At 35.8% G+C, this 20946-nt stretch overlaps 1 protein-coding gene across 1 annotated transcript in view; it reads right to left on the bottom strand.

Moving 5' to 3' along the window:
* Positions 1-721: 721 nt before the first annotated feature.
* Positions 722-20946, bottom strand: part of LOC107290689 (trifunctional purine biosynthetic protein adenosine-3) — a 39679-nt gene continuing 19454 nt past the window's right edge. Inside the window, exons 10-22 of the mRNA XM_015819596.1 lie at positions 20398-20566; positions 16987-17218; positions 14828-14922; positions 13764-13873; positions 12848-13046; positions 11683-11934; positions 9723-9875; positions 7842-8045; positions 7440-7568; positions 5350-5480; positions 3585-3726; positions 2271-2386; positions 722-1879 (exon numbers count right to left, since the gene is read on the bottom strand). Of these exons, the coding sequence (XP_015675082.1) occupies positions 1682-1879; positions 2271-2386; positions 3585-3726; positions 5350-5480; positions 7440-7568; positions 7842-8045; positions 9723-9875; positions 11683-11934; positions 12848-13046; positions 13764-13873; positions 14828-14922; positions 16987-17218; positions 20398-20566 (2130 nt within the window). The 3' untranslated portion in view covers positions 722-1681. The remainder of the gene's footprint in view (positions 1880-2270; positions 2387-3584; positions 3727-5349; positions 5481-7439; positions 7569-7841; positions 8046-9722; positions 9876-11682; positions 11935-12847; positions 13047-13763; positions 13874-14827; positions 14923-16986; positions 17219-20397; positions 20567-20946) is intronic.

Below are 20946 nucleotides of genomic sequence, written 5' to 3' on the forward strand. Positions count from 1 at the left end.
ACCACAGATTCTTATGCTCTGTGTTTTTTCTATTAATCTGTCTACTGTTTGATTTGCTGGTCAGTTACCGTAATAAAGATCACCTATATAATATTGGTATGCAATGTGGATCTCAATTACTTCTCTGTAAAGCACTTAACCTTAGGAAGTGGTAAGGCAGTGTTTCCAAATCTTGGAATTTCAAGTTGTGTGGACTTTAAATATTTAGAATTCTCGCTCTGCACTAGTCATAGAGGATTCTGAGAGTGAAATCTGTGCAACTGGAATTCACTGATGTCAGAAAACACTGCTTTAAGACAATACCTATTAAAAGAAAAAAAGTACTATTACCCCATCAAATGATTTTCTAGGCATAAGAGACCTGGTGGATGAATCCATCTTGTGCATCAAGAAGATGGCTTCACAGTTTAGTAAGAGTAGCAAAAGATACATAGTTGAAACCGCTTCCCACTATTAATGGATACATTCTGGATTGTGAAGTGACACAAGAGACAACAGAGGACTATTTGTGTTAAATGCCTGAAACAGGAACTCTGTGATTTATTTCAGGCCGCAGAAATGTTTTTCATCATCAGGCTTCTCTGAATACCATCTTTTGATTTCTTTAGAAATCACAGTTGTTACAAGTTATTTTCAACTACTCTACCAATAAGACTTTTATTCCCCTATACCTATGGTATTAAAAAGAGATCCATTAATATAAAAATGAATTTGGAAACATTTTATTAGATTGGGAGTTGAGATCACAAAATCTTTGGATATAAAAACAAAGTTAAAAGGAATGTAACAGTAACTGAGTTATAGTCTGTCTTCTGATCATTTAGTAACAAAAATATAGTTCAGTGGAACTACATTGTTTATATTCACTTTAAAAGACAGTAATAATATGACTTTTGAAAAAGTAGGTAATATTTAGGCCCATAATTCCACATTTACTTTCAAACAGGAATTAATTGAATTTGTTTGTTTTCGTAATATTAACGGTTAAGATAAAAATATCCTGGAAAAAGACTGTTGCTCGATTCCATGATGAAAAAAATATACCATTTGGATGTTTCAAGTACAACGTATTTAGAAAAGGGGGTGGAAAATTTGTCTCATATAGGAGGTCAGTTACACACAGATCTGGTATTGAATGATACCGCTTTGTTCAATAATACTGGTATTGCTGTGTTCACAGTATTTAGTACAGGATTACAAAACACAAACACTTTTGATATCACTACTATGGGAAAAAAATGAAGGAACTTAATTCCAAATTACCTTAATATTTAGTAGGTGAAACTATCATTAGTACTTTTAAAATGCTTCATTCATAATTGTGATTATGACCTGTTCTTTTTTGTGGTGCCTTTCTTAGGTCTGAGTTAAACATAGAGTCTGATCCCTTGAAGCACAATTCTGATAGATAACAGACAGGTAAAATGACAAGCAGTTTGCGGCTCTTCACATAGTTTTCAGATAACATACTGTGGATATACTAATTACACAAATGCCTTGTCACTTAGACCTATCTCCATTTAGTTCTATTTTGAGTATAATTCAGCAAGTTCATTCCTTTTATTTTGGGGATATATTGGCTTGAGTTGCTTGGTTAAGATTTTAAATCTTGCTGTCCTATGCCAAACTCAGAAGTCAAAACATACACCAGAAATGTTGCTCTTTTTATGCCCTATATTATTTAGTTATGGTCTTCCAAATTCCAGCACAACTTCCCATCTCTTCCTAATTGAACTGCTCCACTTGCCACTAGCTGCATAGCAGCAGGGAAGGCTTTGTGTTCTGCCTCCTTCACTCTTTCTGACAAAGTCTTCTCTGTGTCTCCAATCTTCACGGGAACAGCTTCTTGAAATATTATTGCTCCAGCATCAACTTCTTCCTGGAAAGAAAAGAATAAAAAACTTTAGCAAGATGCAGCAATTTAAAGTCATCTGCAATAACAAAGGATACAGTGAGAATGGCTAACTTAATTCCTAAACGATCAAACAACTATGGCCTGTTTTACTAGGGGGGGAATCTATTATTCTTGAAATATATTTATCAGTATTCCACTGGGGACAATCCATGTGTATGTATTTTTTTTCTATCTACATTTTTTATGTCTTGTTTAGTTTAGTTTTGTCCAAACTACAAGATTATAGCTCAGATCCCTGATTACCTTATGTTGAGTTCACTATACTTTGCTCTCAAAAGTTGCTATGAGGAGTTAAGCTGCTAGCCAAAGGCTTTAAACTAAATTGATCAACCAAGTAATAAAAATAAGCACATACAGCCACAAAGTGCACGGTGCAGCCAGTGACACGGACTCCAGCCTCCAGTACAAGTTTATGGGCATTACCTCCTTTAAACGAAGGCAGCAAAGAAGGATGAATATTCAAAATTTTTCCTACGGGAAAAAAAAATACACTGCTATTACGTTCATTTTTCTAATTTTATAAAATTAAAATATAAATAAATGGGTGTGCATAAAATAAGATAAAAACACTTCTCCCCCCCAATTTAATTAAAATAAAGTGGAAACTGTGTAATGTCTGTCCAATGCAGTCAACTAAATTATAGTTTGGAAGTGGTCAAATCAAAATCTGAAACCAAAGGGCAAAGCGTATTGATAAATCTTGGTTGGTGTCAGGGAGAAATTGCCAAATCAATGATTTAGAACTCTGCTTTAAAGGGAAAAATAAAGCATAAATCAAGATCTGAAGTCTAAATTATGACTATATAATGCAATATGTCAAATTTGAAACAGCAATCTATAAGCATCAATGTATGCTTTTAATATCTATTCTTTCATCAGCACTTATTAATTGCATTTGCAATACAGTACATATTTAGATTGGAATCAACCAAGCTCCGATCCATTGTAATGATACCTCAACAAATTGTCATCTAATGTAGTTCTGTCTGTTTTGATTGGCAATGTTTCTCCAAGATCTCAGGAAAAGCTGCAATCAACCTACTATTGTGATCCTTAGACCAACAACCTAGGAATTGAAATTTGGACTTTTTGCAGTACTTGTAAAAATCAGTCTGTTGATAAACTTTTAAAGATTTATAACAAACCTTTAAGACCCTGCATTTGTATAGTAGATGAAGCAAGCAGACATGACCCCTAAGTTCTAATTTTAAAAAGATTAAGCCAGTAGATAGAACAAATTCTCATTTAAAGAAAAACTCAATACTTTCATGTGTCCTTGTTCTGCTTCATTGTCTCTTTTAAAAGAAATACCAATGTGTATTCCATGAGGTTCTCATCATAACTTATATATATATATATATATATAAGAGATAATAAATAGGAAGATTTTTGCCTTCATCTTAATTAAGTATCATATCAGCTCAGAATAGATGGTTATCAATATGGAGATTCTTGCAATGTACCTTGTTTAGTAATAACATGGAGAATAATGACATTGTCCCTTACATCGGTGGAGCTTTTAACTTACAAAATGCATCTATTCAAAATAAAAGGATTCACTTCAAATCTGTTAGTCTCTGAAGAGTTTTAAAATGATTAAATTAAGAAGTTACTGCTTCTAGGAAAGCGACAACAAACTGTTGGCTATGTAAAACACAGAAATGCTCACCGTCCCACTTGCTAACAAAAGGGCCAGATAAGATGCGCATAAATCCTGCAAGACAAACCAATTCTACTGAAAATTCGCTCAGGACTTGATCAATGGCACTGTCAAATTCTATACGATTGCTGTAATCCTTGTGGCTAATTACCTAAAATACAAAAAAACATAGAAAAAACAGATGTAATGCAGTCTAGTTTACCCTAAGTGCCATCTTCCAGATAAGTTGGACCTCAATTTCCATCATCCCCATCCATGATAATTGTTAGACTGTGGAGCAAGATTAGACAAGTCTGATTTTATCATACTTCCATTAACTACACAAAACACTGATACTTAAAGCTTTATCTTATCAATTGGAAATCATTTAGGGAGACATATGATGTATCAAGAACAATATATCATTGTCTACATGGTTAATTTTGGCCCTAGGCACTAAGACAATGAAATAGGAACCTTTAAACAGATTCAGAGTAGGATACCCTGCAATAGTATGTCAAAGTGTTTCACACATTCTTCTTAGTTACTTTTGTGATAACCAAGTACTATAACATTAATTCTATGTTGTAATCTGGAGTTTACAGCTGGCAAAGATTATGGCTGGCAATTCATGGCAGATGAAAAAAAAAATCCTATCATCTGGTAACTGCCCTTATTCAAATCAGAACATCTAGGGGAAAATCTGTATTGGGAGAAATCTGGTACAATGGCCTCATCTAGCCTAATTTTAGGCCTCTTTTCCACACAGCAACAACCTCCCCACCCACTTTATACACATTTTAGTGCACCTAAATAATTTCAATTGCAATGAACCAAGGGTGGAGAATCTGGGCTGCTGAATGGTTCCATCAGCTCTGGTCAGCAAGCTTAGTATGAGAAATTCAGGATGTTATAGTTGTAGCAGTACCTCACAACATGCTGTAAATATTTTCCACAGGCATGTTAAATCCCATAGAATCTTATAAGGCAGAGCCACATCTACCTTTTATTGAACTGTTTTCAGTATGCTTAATATAGAATGCTTAAATGTAGCTATTTCATCCTTTATTAGACCAGTTTAGTTAAGGATCACAACGTTGACTGTTCCTTCTCCTAAGCGTAGAAATCTTAAGGAATTCTGATAGGATGAGGATCATACGTGCTTTTGAGAGTTATGTAGAAGGCTGCAATCTCGAAGTGGTAGGGGATATAAAGTGGGTATATCTTTCTAATTAAATATGAAGTTAAATACAGATAATGCATACATACTCTCCCACAAACATGTACAGTATAGCTGAACATACACAAACTCTCTTACACACTTATCTACTTGCACATGCACATTGAAAATGCTTAAATACAACTATCACACAGTGATGTACACAAAAAACAGGAAGCAAAGTGAGAAGATGGGGAGCAAGCAGGAAATAAAGGAAAATGACATGGAACAACAGTAGAAAATTGGGAAAAATGGCTTAGAACCATATCTTGTAACTATGTTTTCCATTTGCTCAGTGTTTTCATTCTTATGTGCAAAAAATCCAGAACAGCTATGATACTCAGGTTTCTAATGACGCTTTGCCAGATGATCACAAATTGTTCCATCTCAATTTTCCTACTTTATGGGCTACTGTGATGTCTTAACTGTGCTCAATCTGCCATCTGTGACAAATCTAAAAGGGCAAGTTTTCTCTTTCTTAGGTATTTTTTATAAGGGTTGACCCACTATTGTTTACTTATTTATTTCAGGCAGCAACAACTAAATACAATAAACTGCTAATGCGAAAGTACCTACTTTTGTGGGAATCCCAACTCCTGCGGCTTTTTTAAGTCCTTCTGCATCAGCCTTATTAGAAATGACAACCACTATTTCCGCAGAGCTGTTTGGCTTCTTTGCACTGGCAATCAGAGCTTCCATATTAGTACCTGACAAATAGGCAAATAAAACAAACTTAAGCCAGAACCTTAATTTATCTAAACATAAACTACATTGAATTCAATGAGTTTTCCTCATTAGACCATCTTTCTGCACATGAATAGAATAGAATAGAATATCTTTATTGTTATTGTGTAACTCACAACGAAATTAAGTGCTGTCCACAGTAGCCAATAATACTCTGGGCGATGGTAATTACACTCTGGAGCGCTTTCCTATCTGCTACTGTGCAGCAAGCAAACCATACACAAACGCAATAGGCTAGAATGCTCTATGGAGCAATGGTAGAAGGTCACCAGCAGTTTTTCATTCAGTTGTTGTTTCCTGAGAAGTCTCAAGAAATATAATCTCTGCTGGGCCTTCTTAACCAGTGCTATAACATGAGCACTCCAGGTCAAGTTCTCCTTTACGATAACACCCAGAAACCTAAAGCTTGCCACTCACTCCACACAGTCTCTGCTGATGATCAGGGGCTGAATGTCTGATCTATTCCTCTTGTAATCTACTATAAGCTCATTGGTCTTAGTTGTGTTGAGAACCAAATTATTGTCTCTGCACCATAAGAGCAACCACTCACCCTCATCCCGGTAGGCAGACTCATCCCCCTTGGAGATAAGCCCCAACACTGTTGTATCATCCGCAAATTTAACAATAATATTGCTGGGATGAGTGGGGTGCAGTCATAAGTGTAGAGGGTGTAAATTAGGGGGTTCAACATACAGCCCTGTGGGGAGCCCATATTAAGAATAAGGGCTGAAGAGATATAGTTGCGTAATCTAACCCTCTGAGAGCGTTTGCACTATTGCACTATTAACAATGTAATTAACAATACAATTAAGTATTCTAGCCAACTGGCAATTTGAGTCCTCACAAAAGTTAAAGCTTCCTTTGTAAAAAATAACCCAATCCATCCAAAATCAACAATAATGTTAAAATATGAACATTAGTCACAAGTAAAAATGCATTCTCATTTTAATATCTTTTACTTTAATAAGATAATGTATTTAATAATTCTAATTTTAATTATACTCATTATTTTTTAAAAAAATAATTTAATAAAATATAAATTTTATTTTAATAAGATGAAATTTAAAATAAAATCTTATCATTTACACTTGAAAACGCCAAAACATTCTACTATACTGTTCATATATTTTCCAGTGTCAGCACTACATAAAACAGTATAGGCATTAGAGGAAACAGCTTCCAAATGTATGTCTTCTTCTAAAATTTGAATTGGATTATATAATTCATGTGTCAAGGTATATAGATCTTTAAAAATGCAATTAACCAACCAACCAATCAAATGGAACTCCACTCCTAAATTAAAAATAAGTATACTGTACTCCATTCTCTTAGGATAGGAACACTTTTTAAACATATTTACTTCGCAGTTCTTTAATAACCTCCCTCAGAAATTTGCATATAGAAATTATAGTTTAATAAATAAACTATAACTATGTATTGTATTAAAGGAGAGACACAGATGGTTAAACAGAGAAACACAGACTCAAAAACTTGATCTATTTTCATAAGACTTATGTTGATCAAATCAATACAGAATCAGAAGATACCGTAATTTTCCGGTGTATAAGACGACTTTCTAAACCCTGAAAATCTTCTCAAAAGTCGGGGGTCGTCTTATACGCCCAGTTGTCTTATACGCCGGAAAATACGGGTATTCTATTTTATTCCTTTACACATGTGGTTTGGCATATTACTCATCAAGTTTTCTCCCCCCCCTCTCTCGCTCAAACTCTATATTTTAACTGGAAAAGTTGGGGGTCGTCTTATACGCCCAGTCGTCTTATACGCCGGAAAATACGGTACTTTTCTTGTCCATATTGACCAAACTATTTTAAGCTTGTCTGTCAGAAAACTATAGTCAATGAAAGGAAGATGCTTAAAGTTTCTTTGCATTTCTTGCAATGGGAAACACAAGAACTTACCTGTTCCTGAGATGAGGATGCCAACTCTTGTTTTGCGTGGCTCCATTTTTATTTGTTTGCTGTGCAAGGACTGTAATCTATTTGCTCGTAAGGCTTGGAGCAAGTTTTTGACTTCAACATGAGCAGAACCTTTATATTAGAAATTAAACATTAACTGCAAATAATTCAGATTACAGCACAAGAGTTCAGTAAAACAACTAATTTTCTATTAAATTATAAGGAAAATCCAAGATGTGTGAAAAAGGGTAGTTTTATTTTAAACATCTGGAAAGGGTCCTAAAATAAGTTCAAATAATTGTGGCATTTAAGATATAGCTATATATTGTATTTAACAGTTATAGAAATCAGGACTGCTATATTGACACATGTAATCCCCAGAAAATTGAGGTTGAACATAATAACCTGCTTGATGTTGCACAACTTTCCCAATCAACCATGCCTCTTCACGTCTCCGAATGTCATTTAGGATTTTCCCAGCCAGCTCCTTCTGTACAATGAGGACTGCACCAATGCCACAATTAAATGTTCGTGCCATTTCTTCCTCTGATAGATTTCCTTCCCTCTGAAGCCAGGAAAAGATGCTGGGTATCTTCCAATGCAAGGCATCTGATAATAGTCAGGATATTTATTTTAATAAACATTTATATTCAAATAAGAAATGTTATGGTCAAAACATTACAGCACTCAAAAGTTTCGGGAGTTTGAAGTTTGGAATACAATTTATAAAATGTAAGAACTATAAACATCTGCTCTGATGGTTACTTATAGCAATTGAGAAAATTCATTAGATTATATCAAGTATCATGGGAAGACTAACTCACACAATAAAGTTTTCTCTTTTCTACAAATGTGCTTTGCTAGATGATCATGTAAAGTGTTAGTACCACTTTATAATGCCTTGGTAAGACCACACTTGGAATACTGCATCCAGTTTGGTCACCACAATGTAAAAAAGATGTTGAAACTCTAGAGAGTGCGGAAAAAAGCAAGATGATTAGTAGACTGGAAGCTAAAACATATGAAGAACGGTTGCAGGAACAGAGTTTGTCTAATTTAATGAAAAGAAGGAGGGGGGCATGATAGCAATGTTCCAATATCTAAGGGGCTGCCACAAAGAAGAGGGGATTAGCCTATTCTCCAAAGCACCTGAAGGCAGGACAAGAAGCAATGATGGAAACTACTCAAGAAGAGAACCAACCTAGAACTAAGGAGAAATTTCCTGACAGAACAATTAATCAGTGGAACAGCTTGTCTTCAGTAGTTGTGGGTGCTCCATCCTGGAGGCTTTTAAGAAGAGACTGGACAATCAATCTGGAATGGTATAGGATCCCCTGCTTGAGCAGGGGGTTGGATTAGAAGACCTTCAAGGTCCCTTCCAACTCTATTATTCTGTTATGATCTCTCATCTTCAAAAGCAAATCTGAACTGGGGGTGTGGGGAAGAGGAATGCAGAGAAAAGTAATCTATTCTACCAGCAAATATTCAGGCCCAAATTTCTATTGCTCAACAAGACAATTATTAAGTGAGTTTTGCTCCATTTTTAGACCTTTCTTGCCACAGTTAAGTGAATCACTGTAGTTAAGTTAGTAACACAGTTGTTAAGTGAATCTGGCTTCTCCATTGACTTTGCTTCTCAGAAGATTGCAAAAGATGATCATATGACCTCAGGACACTGCAACTGTCATAAACATGTATCAGTTGCCAACTGTCCAAATGTTGATCATGTGACCATGGGGACACTGCAACAGTCATAAGTGTGAAAAACGGCCATAAGTCACTTTTTTCAGGGCCATTGTAACGTCAAATGGTCACTAAATAAATGGTGGTAAGTTGAGGACTACCTGTATTGTGAACCCGTCTAGTATTGTTTTTAATTGCTTTGTTAATAGCTCAACCTCCAGATCATTAGAGCTCAAAATGTTTTTGCTTCACTTTTTTCTCTCATTTGTATTGCCCTATTGATTGTAAAGCTTATGTATCTATGAAATGCATATGTCTATCAAAATACTATGGGGGTTGGTGGGGATTGGGGTAAGATAAAGAGCAGGGTGGCTGTGCTATATCTGTCTCAATTCTAGAATTTAAAAATAAAGTAATACTGATTTTTGTCTCATATGTAGGTGCTGCTAATTTTCTTAACTAGGAGAATATAAAGCCTAAAGAGACAGATTTTTTGTAAGGTACAATTACAGTTAAAGAATGCTTAAGAATGTATCTGTAAAATCATATTTAACAAAAAAACACACACCAAGAAATCTCCAACTGTTGCTTTAGCTTTCTTACCTAGAACTACACCAACTGATGCTGGCAGGACGCGAGGAATGTTTTCAAGCAGCCCTCCTCCAGTAATGTGGGCATATGCTTTCACATCACCTGAACGAAGCACTGGCAAAAGAATCTTGCTGTAGATTTTAGTAGGTGTGAGTAACTGTTCTCCTGTAAACCCCCAAAATGAAGGAATTATTACAACAGAGACATCCACCGAGGCAGAAGTAGAACAAGGAAACCAAAATTAGTTATTACTGAGATGCCTCTTTCACAGAATAATCATATTAAGAGAGGTCCATAAAATTAATAAAAAGGATGTGTCTGTCCATCCAATGCACAGATATCTGAGCAAAAAGCCAACATACATGTTTCTAGGTCAGCAGACCTGCACATGTGTGTTTCAGGCTGCAAAGGAATCTAGTTGCATTGTTTTTCCTCCTGCAGCATTTCATATCTAATATTAGATTAGATAAACTTGATTGTCACTTTTTTCCTGTGGGCACAATGGCACACATTAAAAATGAAATTTAGTTGCTTCCTCTCAAAGTGTACACATACATAACACACTTTTAAGACATATTATATACAACGTATGTATAGACCTATACCCTTACATATTAGTAACATATAAACATATAATATGTGGAACAGGGCTGCATTCCCACAGAAAGAACAGGTATGTAAATTTCGAAGTACCTCATTAAAACCAAAAAACTTCTGTGGCCAGGGAGGACTGCTATAAATTGGTATGGGAGAGTAAATGTGAATGAGATACATATAAATTCTGGGTATTACAATCCAGAGGGTGAACTGAACTAAATTGGAGAAAGGATTCTTTATGGAAGAGAATCTAATGTAATGCTACTTGAATGTGGTGGCTTGCTTGTCCTGGCTTTGCAGTATATCCAAGGACATGAATAGTCCCTTCAATGGCAAAACTTTCACCCAATTTCCATTGAGCAGGAAGAAGATTATGCGGTAGCATGCGTGAATGGATGAGGATTAGAGTGTGAGATTAAACCTGTTTCATTTGCCATTCTAAATTGACCTTCTCTATTTAATTCTTGTACCAACCTTACACCCACATGAGTACGAAGCCTCCCCAAAGCAGACAACAGAATATGTTCCTAGTAGTTCTGATTAGGGTATCTATGGAGATTTTTAATCATCCAGGTCATGGTTGCCCCAAAGTGCTTTTTCCAAAAGGCAACTGGACTTCCTTGGTTTTTTCCTTTGAAAACATTTTGCTTTCCATCCAAGAAGCTTCTGCTGAAAGGACAGCTTTGTAAACAGGAGATAGGTGTGTCCTATTCCTCCCGCTCTATTGAGGGAGGGCTGCTCTTTTAAGAGGCCATCTATGTTCAAATTGAACAGCAGTCCCAAGAAGGTTTCACAACATTTATACTTTGATTCACCTGACTCTGAGGATGCAGATAAACCCGCAAGTGGCTTCAACAACTCTCAGAGAGCTAACCATCAACCCTCAGAGTGCTAACAACCAAATGATCGCAAAGAATATAAATCCTTCCATTCCCCATCAGTCAGTTAGAACTGAAAAAGCTTCTTGACTCTGATTAGGATAGAAGTGTCTCCCACTTATCCCAATGAGAAAGAAATATGATTGATTAGGGTATCTCTGGACAGTTTGCACTGAAAATGAAAAGCATATTATAGGGGCAGTTGTTTTGGAAGTGAATAAAATAGATTTGTTAGCTTATAAATCAATGCAACTGTTGAAACACATTCTATTGCCCTCAGGGATTGGTGTGTTGGCTGGAGACAGAAATCCTAAACTGGCTTAAGTTCAGCCAATTCAACAATGGTGGAAAATGAGGACAGAGATAACTCCTGTATGTTTTTGGGAAAATATTTACAAAGTAATTTGTATAAACATGGGTATAAGTATATGAAATATATTATACAACCAGAAATTAATATTTATATTGGATGAAAATACTGTGTTGACAGAGCTTACCTAGTGTTTGCTCAGGAGAGTCACCCACTGAAGGAGAGGAAAAATCTAAAGAGGATTTTTCAACAATCTTTCTCACAAGGCTAAACCCATTGCTGTGAATACCGGAGGAAGCAATTCCAAGAACCACGTCTCCATCAGTGATCTTGTCAAGGTGGGGGAGCATTTGTCCTCGTTCTACAGCACCCACGGCAAATCCCCCAAGGTCATATTCTCCAGGTGAATACATGCCAGGCATTTCAGCAGTTTCTCCGCCTTGAGTTTGGGGGTGGGGTGGGGGGGTGGGGATGGAAAAAATGTTATTGTGAAGTTTTATGTAATCTTGCTATCTGGATTCTTATATAGATTATAATATGACGCAGTTTAGAATGTCATAAACGGTTTAATTCTAAGAAATAGTGCTGCCCTGAGAATCCTACTATGAAATTTTGCCCATTCTTTCCTACCAATTCTGTAGAAGACAATAAATCAACAATGGCAAAAGAAAAATGGTTAAGACTGCTTTTACAGTGTGGGATTTCAATACCAATAATTCCTAGCTGACAAGGAAATAGAATCCCATAAAGAAAAAGATCATCCCAGGGAACTTGTCTTAGTATAATTAAAGACCTAGATTAAGATTCACATGGTGTAAATCTGTTGAACTGTACAATTTCGGTACAAAACTAGCACATTAGAGGGGAAAAAACATGGAATTAATTTTACCTATACCAGTCTCTGTCTCTTTAGACAACCTCTTTAAATCCCCCTTGTGCCAACCCATTGCAAATCCAATGCTTGGGTTTAACACCCTGAGCTAAGCCAGGTTGCTATTGTGTTTGTATTAATTTACTCTTTTAATATTGTATTTTTCTATATAAGTCATCAAGAGTTGTTTTGATTGTAGTAGCAAAGGAATATATTGTTTCTGGCTTAACAATGATCATTCTAAAATCATTGTTTATGGGTTTGTAATATATGGGAACCACCAGATGATTTCTGCAAGAGATTATGATTAAAACAAATAATGGGTTAGTGTGTGGATGAACCAGTCACTGGACAATGATTCCTGCCAGCTCCAACAAAACATATATATCATTCTCAACAACCTGTAGATTCCTAAACATCACCCCAGCTTCCTTTCCAAAGGTGATAAAATTCCTGTGATAATAGAAGTAGAGAGCCATACCAAGAAGAGCACAGCCTGCTAGTTTACAAGCTTCTGCTATTCCAGCTATGATTGTCTGAGCCATCCTGACATCAAGTTTCCCACACGCAAAATAGTCAAGGAAAAAGAGAGGCTCGGCTCCTTGAGCTAGGATATCATTGACACACATGGCGACCAAGTCTTGACCGATGGCGTTATGCTTATTACACAACTGAGCAATCTGTTGTGAAAATGAAGAAACAGCAGCATGTCATGATCATTTTACAATTCTCATCCTGATGAGGCTTGACAAAAAGTCCCCCCCAAAGTACATTTGTTTGCCAGCCCTAATAAAGTTATAGGTTTTGCTGCATAGTTTTGTTGGCCATGCCCAGTGGCCATGGCTACTTTAGACTAGAGATTTCAAGGAGAGAACATGGAATTCCCTGCATTCCCTACTTTGAATTCCCCACATGGAGTCCATGGGCGCCACTGTACCTGGGAAGCTAAAAGCATCATGCAGTAGTAATTTCCCACCTAATAAAGGAATGTTTTATGAATGGTCATCTTCACCACAGCAACCATTTTTTTGAAGATTGAACATAGATATTCCCAACTTTCTAAATATATAACTGGCCAAAAATATTAGAAATTCCTGGTCTAAATTTATTAGATCTATATGTTGCCTTTCTTCACGAACTTCAAGAAGTCTCCTTAATTTTAAGTTCACAATAGCAATCCTGTGAGGTAAGGCGAGTGAGAAAGCAAGGGGCCCGTGTTCATGAAGTGAATTTCCATGCTGGAGGTGGATTTGACCTTGGATCTCCCAGTTCTACTGTTAACATCCATTATGAAGGTTTCTTATGAAACCTGGTTTCAGGCTTAAACCAGCCTCTCTAAAAATAAACAGCAAAATATAAAAAAAGAAAAACTATGAGATGTCTTCTTTTTTTGTTACCTTGAGCTTTGTTCCAACACCATCAGTACCAGAAACCAAAATTGGATCTTTATATCCAGCTTCTTTTATATCAAAAAGGCCAGCAAAGCCTCCAAGGTCAGCATTACAGCCTATCAAGTGTAGGAAAAGGGTTGTTACTATGATAAGATTTGTCAATTTGTTGTTCTAGCTTGATTTCACCATTTTTCAACTCTTGACCTAAACCCACAAAAAATATATGCCAGCAAAGCATGGGACATTTGTTTTGATTATGGATTTTCAATAATAATAATAATAATAATAATAATAATAATAATAATAATAATAATAGTAGTAGTAGTAGTAGTAGTAGTAGTAGTAGTAGTAGAAGAAGAAGAAGAAGAAGAAGAAGAGTTGGAAGGGACCTTTGAGGTCTTCTAGTCCAACCCCCTGCTCAAGCAGGAAATCCTATACTGTTTCAGACAAATGGTTGTCCAGTCTCTTCTTAAAAACTTCCAGTGTTGGAGCATTCACAACTTCTGGAGGCAGGTTGTTCCACTGATTAATTGTTCTAACTGTCAGGAATTTGTGGGTACTAATTTTGATTTTATTTGGAAATGTGTCAGTTGAAATGAAAGCAACTCCCCTCAACATGGTACCTTCAAGATAAATTGGGATTTCAATTCCCAGAATTCCTAACCTTCCCCAATAAGGTAACATGGTGGGGGAGGCCGAAATAAAAGCTTGTTCTCCCTTCCCCACTGCTCCTGAATTAATCTGGATTCCTTTGCCCACTCAGTTACCAAATAATAATTATTTAATAGGGCTTATTTGATACCAACAACAAGTTCCATCAGCCTGAACTAGGGCTCCTGAGTAGACATGCAAATAATTGCTTTAATTGCTAATTGATTTACAGAAGTCCCGCTGAACTAAGGAACAGAATTATATACACAATCCCAAATGGGATTCATAATAATCCAATACTCAGTCATTTCTGCACCCTTGAATTCTAATTGCAAAATACAAATCTAGTAACTAGTAAATATTAATGAACATGTGTCTGACAATTCATAGTTCTACAAAATGTAATAAGATTATCTTACCTGATCTAGAGGTGGCTGCTGCTAAAGGTTTAATTTTCTGAACCAAGGTGTTACCAGCTGCAATATCTACACCACTGTCTTTATATGTTAGGCCTCTAAAAAGGCAGAATAGCCAATTATCAATTTGCCCATATATACAATCTATTTTGCAGTTGTATTTTCTAATGCTTATAGTCGATTTGTAAGGACTTTTTACTTATCCTGCTTTTTTACTTTCAAAAAACATAACTGTAACAGAGAAATTTAGCCTTTAAAAACTAGTGTTTTAAAAACAAGTTTGTGTTCTAAAAATATAGTTTTAAGGGTATTCTAAAGCTAGGTGTTCTAAAAAAACTATTTTTTAGAAAAATATTGACTTTGATTTCAAAACTCAGTAACTATGTTTCAGTACATAGAAGAATGTCATTTCTGGTGTGTGTGAGGCGTCAGCTGGTATTATATCAACCAAAAAGATCAGAGCAAATTACAACATAGTTCTCCAACTCTCCAGCATAGTATATGGCATTACTGAACACATGGAAGCAAGATTCTTAATGTCCCTTTGTGAAGTGCATCAAGTGCATCATCAACAGAATTTTCCAATGGATTTACTCTACTGATTCTTTACTGTATTCAAACAAGAAAAAATAAGAATAGCTCTTACCATATTACAACTAATATCCAAAATATGACATAACTTTTTTAAAAGTAAAAAAAATGTGTGTTAATTTGCATCCTCCACACGCACTTATGAAAGTACTGTTACAACTTGTTATTGTTCCACACGTAAACCAATACAGACCATACTTCAAATAATTATTTAAATAGAGTATTATTTGAGGTGTGGGATGTCAAGGTTATAGGTTACAATCAAGGGTAAACCTGTGGAAGAACAAGTATAATGGTCTTTTAGCCACACTTGAGATTTTAGCAATTCTGAATCATGCTTATGATAAAGCAGTTTAATGACTTAAACAATTTTAAGGCCTCAATAGAAAAAAATATCAATATTAGGGTTCATTAGCACAATGAAAATGTCAAAATGGTGTTATAGTACTGTACTACAAATCAACTATGTATCCAGATAATTCTGTTTAAATAAAATGGTTCCTTTCTGAATACAATGCAAAGTCCAGTGATAAATTCATATCTCATAACAGCTGTTTAACCAGACTTTTAAATACAAAACTATGTTAACTCTTTAAATATTACATTGAACTCACTTAATATTATAGACACTTTTCTGGCCAAAAGACCACTTCATAGTGCTGCATTTGATATAGTCCGTGAGAGTTTATAAAACACTTATTTTGCCTTCTTTAAGCTGGCAAAAATACTCTAAAACTTCTCTCTTTTTTTTCAATTTTGCTACAATGGAATACTATAGCTTTTCACAGTGAATGTCCTCTTATAGCTGTTCAAATATACATGCTTCAAAATAAAATACAAGGTAGTTTTAAAATAAAATTCATTTCACTGAATAAAGCAAAGTGGATTTATATCACTTTTCAAATAATTATTCAATACTAAGAATAATAAAACTAGATATGATTACACAGTAGCTTTATTGCATTACAGAAGATTAGTCTTGCAGTGCATTGATATGTGGTACACTTTCAAGAAAAGAAAGCTTTATCAAGAGACTATTATTATGGTACAAAAGATTGTGTTATCAAGAAACGTTTGATACTACTTTGATGCTAATTTTAATATTTGGTGGATTTTTCTCTTAAAAAAAGACTTTGTTACAGCTCAAATAAACTCAAGCAAATTCCTGGATTAAATACTAATTTTGTTAATATAGTTGCAATAAAAAAATTAAGATTCAGTCTATGTATTTCTTGTATGATTGGTCTATTTCTCCATACAGGGGGACAAGTAGGAGGATCTCAATTCCCTAATCACACAATTCAACTGGGGATCTAGAGTTAGGGAGAAGATATCAGGAAAAGGCATCCCTTTGTAGCAACAGTAACTGTCAAGGTGCACACTAAGACAGGATGTGGAGCTAAGGTGTGTAGTCCCTGAGGGCTTCTAAGTCTAGGAGACAGGGCCTTAATCTAATAAACCAAGCTTTCACTGTATAAAAATTAAACCAAGCAGCAATTTATAATGACTTGCATGTCTTCTGCTTGCTTAAATTTAACTATCAATTTTTAGTTTTGCCTTCAAATAGATACCTGGATTGTTTAAGAAAAGCAATAGCCCGATAACCAATATCCTTTCTATAAATGGCCCCTTTGAAACGAATGATTTCAACTCCTTTGTTGGCATGTTCCAGTGCAGATATAAGATCTTTCTTGATAGCTGTCACAGTGAGGACTCTTCCACCACTGGTAACCACCTTGCCATCTTTCAGGGTTGTGCCAGCATGGAATACCTCCAAACCTTGTACTTTAGCTTGAGAAAATCCTGTAAGGCAACAATATGTTATAACTAAATAATATTTGGATACTAAAAAACTTTTGCCATTTATCTATTGTGTGTATATTATCATAATTACTATTATTATTACTACTACTACTACTACTACTGCTGCTGCTAATACTATGATGACTTCTGTTACTGCTATTGTTAAAGACCACAAGTAATAACACAATAGCATAAAATGACATAATGGACAAGCTACTTCTAGGTGTTTCTCACCAGTTTTTCTAAAATTTATTTATGCATTTAAATTACCTCATAATATATATGATCATGTAAAGCAGGAAAGTCACAGAATTCCTAGAAGCCTGGTACTCAGTTAATGGGACGTCAACAGCTCAATGGAGCTGAATATGTTTGATTATCCAATCAGATGGCACATTAAGTCACACAAAGCAAACAAATGAGGTGGATCAATCAAAATAGAGACAACCAATTAACTCCTCACAGGAGTTTATTCAGCCAACCCCTCTAAATTAAAATCCTACATAAACTACAAATACTGCAGGGCAACAGAACTTTTGAAATTTGCATTGGGGAAGCCTGGTTAGGATACAGGATAAAATTATTTGGAAAACCTGATCAAAGCCTGGAAACCTTGATTACTAAATATGCTTTCTGGGGTTTGTGGTGATCCAGAACATCTGGAAGTGATAGGTTTCCACTTCTAATACAACCAATTCCATCTTCTCTTGTAGTAGTAGTAGTAGTCATAATAATAATAATAATAACAATAACAATCATAATATAAAAACAGCACACTTGGTAGATAAAAGTGCCAAATCCAGTCTAAACATCTGACTGTGCAATCATCCATAATATTAGTTAGCAATTAGCCATTAGGCCATATCAAAATGCAAGACTATAATAAGTTTATATATAATAGACTAAAAGGCAAAATTCAAAGAAAATAAAATTCATATTTCAGATCACTTTTATTATTTACCTTAATAAAATCCATATATGCAACAGTTTCAATAGTACTGTTTTATTCAGATAAAAGGTCAAATTATGGCAACATATTAAATATATTGTTCTAATGTATGCATCTAATTGGGCTGTACATCTAATGCGTGGTTTAAGATACGCTATTGGTCTTTTACTTTATTATATAGCTGCCATTCAAATAATATATGCCTTCAACCTCTGAAGCACCACAAATAATATATGTATATGGTAAGCAACTTGATTATATCTTCCATATTTAACTATTGAATGTAATTGTGCAAATCTTAAGTAAAAACCCTTGGACTACTTGCACATTTTTGTATTTAGATATCTTTGAATTTGAAAGATGCATTTCCACCAACTTGTCCATTTCAGTGTGCCGGCCTTACTGAGGGCAGCCATATCTCTTTCTGATTCTGCATCAAAAGTCTTCTTTAATAGAGAAGAACATTATTGTTTCTACTTGTACAGGTAGTCCTCGAGGTACGAACCAAATGGAGCCTGCCCATTAGGCTTGTAAGGCAAAGAATTCTTCAAATGAATCAGACTCAATTTTACAAATTTTTATAATCAAATTCATTAGTTGAATCAAATGGGTTGTTAAATGAATAAAGATCTGACTTACTATTTCCTCTGATTTGTAATTGATCGCTGCTACATTAATTGAACTGAGAGGCTTTCCTGCTGGCCACCCATCAGCTGTTTCCAATGCAGCCAGCTCAGGAACTAAATTGCTTCCAAGCAGGGCATGCAGCCATTGCAGTTGCTTTTTTTAAAAAACAACAACTGCCGCTAGTTAGCTCAAGCATCTTCAGCTGCCCAGAGCAAGTGTGTTTTTTTTAAAAAACAAAACAAAACACTTGCCACTAATTAGCTTAAGAGTCTCCACCCAGGCACCCAGAGGGAGGGATTTGCAGAACTCTTGGCTTGCAACAGTAACAGAGATGGAAGGGTTCTTGAGTTCATCTAGTTCTAGTCTAACCCACTGCTCTCACAACAGAGTATTTCTGATAAATGCCTATCCAGTCTCTTCTTAAAAGCTTCCAATGATGGGGCACCCATAACTTCTGAAGGCAATTTAAATTTAAAACCTACAAACTACAGTTATATACTCTAATCTCCCAAAAAAAAAGCAAGGAAACACAACGTTATAGAATGTTTTGTGTAGATCCTGGCTAGCATTTCTACAAGCAGTTTCAAGGAAAATGCAAACAAACTCTATCTTTGCAAACTACTGTACTTACAAACACAATAGTTTGCAAAGTACAGTACTTAAAAGGCACAGCAGGTCCCAAAGTGCTTGCAAACAGTTTTGTTACTATAGAGCAGTAATGGCGAATCTTTTAGAGACCGAGTGCCCAAACTGCAATCCAAAACCCACTTATGTATCGTCGGGTGTCAGGTGGGCGTGGCCCATTGGGTGGGTGTGGCCCATTGGGTGGGCGTGGCTGCGGTGGTAACGGCAGACTGGGTGGGACTAAAAAGTTCAATCAATTCCAACTTTGCGAGATCTTTTTTTTCCCGCAAGAAGTTGAAATTGATTGATTGAACCTTTTTTTTGGGCACACGGCGGCGGAGGCCTAAAGCGAAAAGGTTTTATAAAACCCAGCTGAAGGCCTAGGACTAGGGCGATGGCGTGCGTGCCCATAGAGAGGGCTCTGAGTGCCACCTGTGGCACGTGTGCCATAGGTTCGCCACCATGGCTATAGAGTAACAATTAAAAAAAAAAAATACAGAAGCAATTCTCAAGCCCAGGCAGGAGCAGATTCTCCACCAAAAAACCAAAAACAAATTGGCACCGGCTCTTGTTTGGCCATGTGAACAGGGAAAAACAACAACCCTTTGGCTTCAGGAAATTGCATTCGTAACCTATGGCCCAGGCAAGTCACAGAGTTCAAAATGGCCACCGCTGTAGCAGTAACTGAATCCAAGTCACATGGCTACATAGGCCTCTTTCTGCTCGCAATTTTGAATTTCTAATGTAAGTACCCTTTCTGAATAAATTCGTTTTTGTGAAAACTCGCTAAATGAACATTCATACCTGGGGGATTACCCGTATTCTAATGCAGAAGCTAACCACATTCAAAAAAACAAACTGGTTAAAGCTAGTACTTTTGTTATTTGAGGCAGCGTGATACCAATAAATTCACACAGCCTCCAGTGGAATGGGAACATTGAAAATGCTGCATTTGGGATTCTATGTGACTGTTTCATACCTGTTATTTCCAAACCCTTGGCATAATTTCCTGGATAGCCTTCACTAGCCATCACCACAGTAACAGCTGCACGATCCTCAAACCAAACAGGTATGCAGTTGGACAACTTCTGATCAATGGTTGCTTGCATAACCTCATAAAGGTCACTTTTAAGAAGTGGGAGAATTACCTACAAAAACGCAGACAAAAGTTATGCTGTTATTTAAACTACAAAATATGTGACATTCACAAGACTATTAAAGAAACATATTAAGATTCTAAACATATTTATTAAGAAGCATATTCCATTAAGCCCTCCTCTGGTGATGGCAACTTTTAACCTTGGCTGATATCAGAAATCAGTAAGGACAGTTCTAGTTAGTGCTTGGGATAAGAGATCACTGATTAATCTTGGATGGGATGAGGGGGAAAGACTGCTAATTTTATAACTGGGCAAATTAAGAAATACTGAGATTTGATATATACTGGTAAAAGATGCAGAAAAAGCTCTTTGTTGATAGCGATGGCTGTTTTAGTAAATAATCCGCTAAAATCCTACAAACTTTGAAA

This window comes from Protobothrops mucrosquamatus, unplaced genomic scaffold (genome assembly GCF_001527695.2).
Source record: "Protobothrops mucrosquamatus isolate PMUCROS unplaced genomic scaffold, P.Mucros_1.0 scaffold_149, whole genome shotgun sequence".
NCBI lineage: Eukaryota > Metazoa > Chordata > Lepidosauria > Squamata > Viperidae > Protobothrops > Protobothrops mucrosquamatus.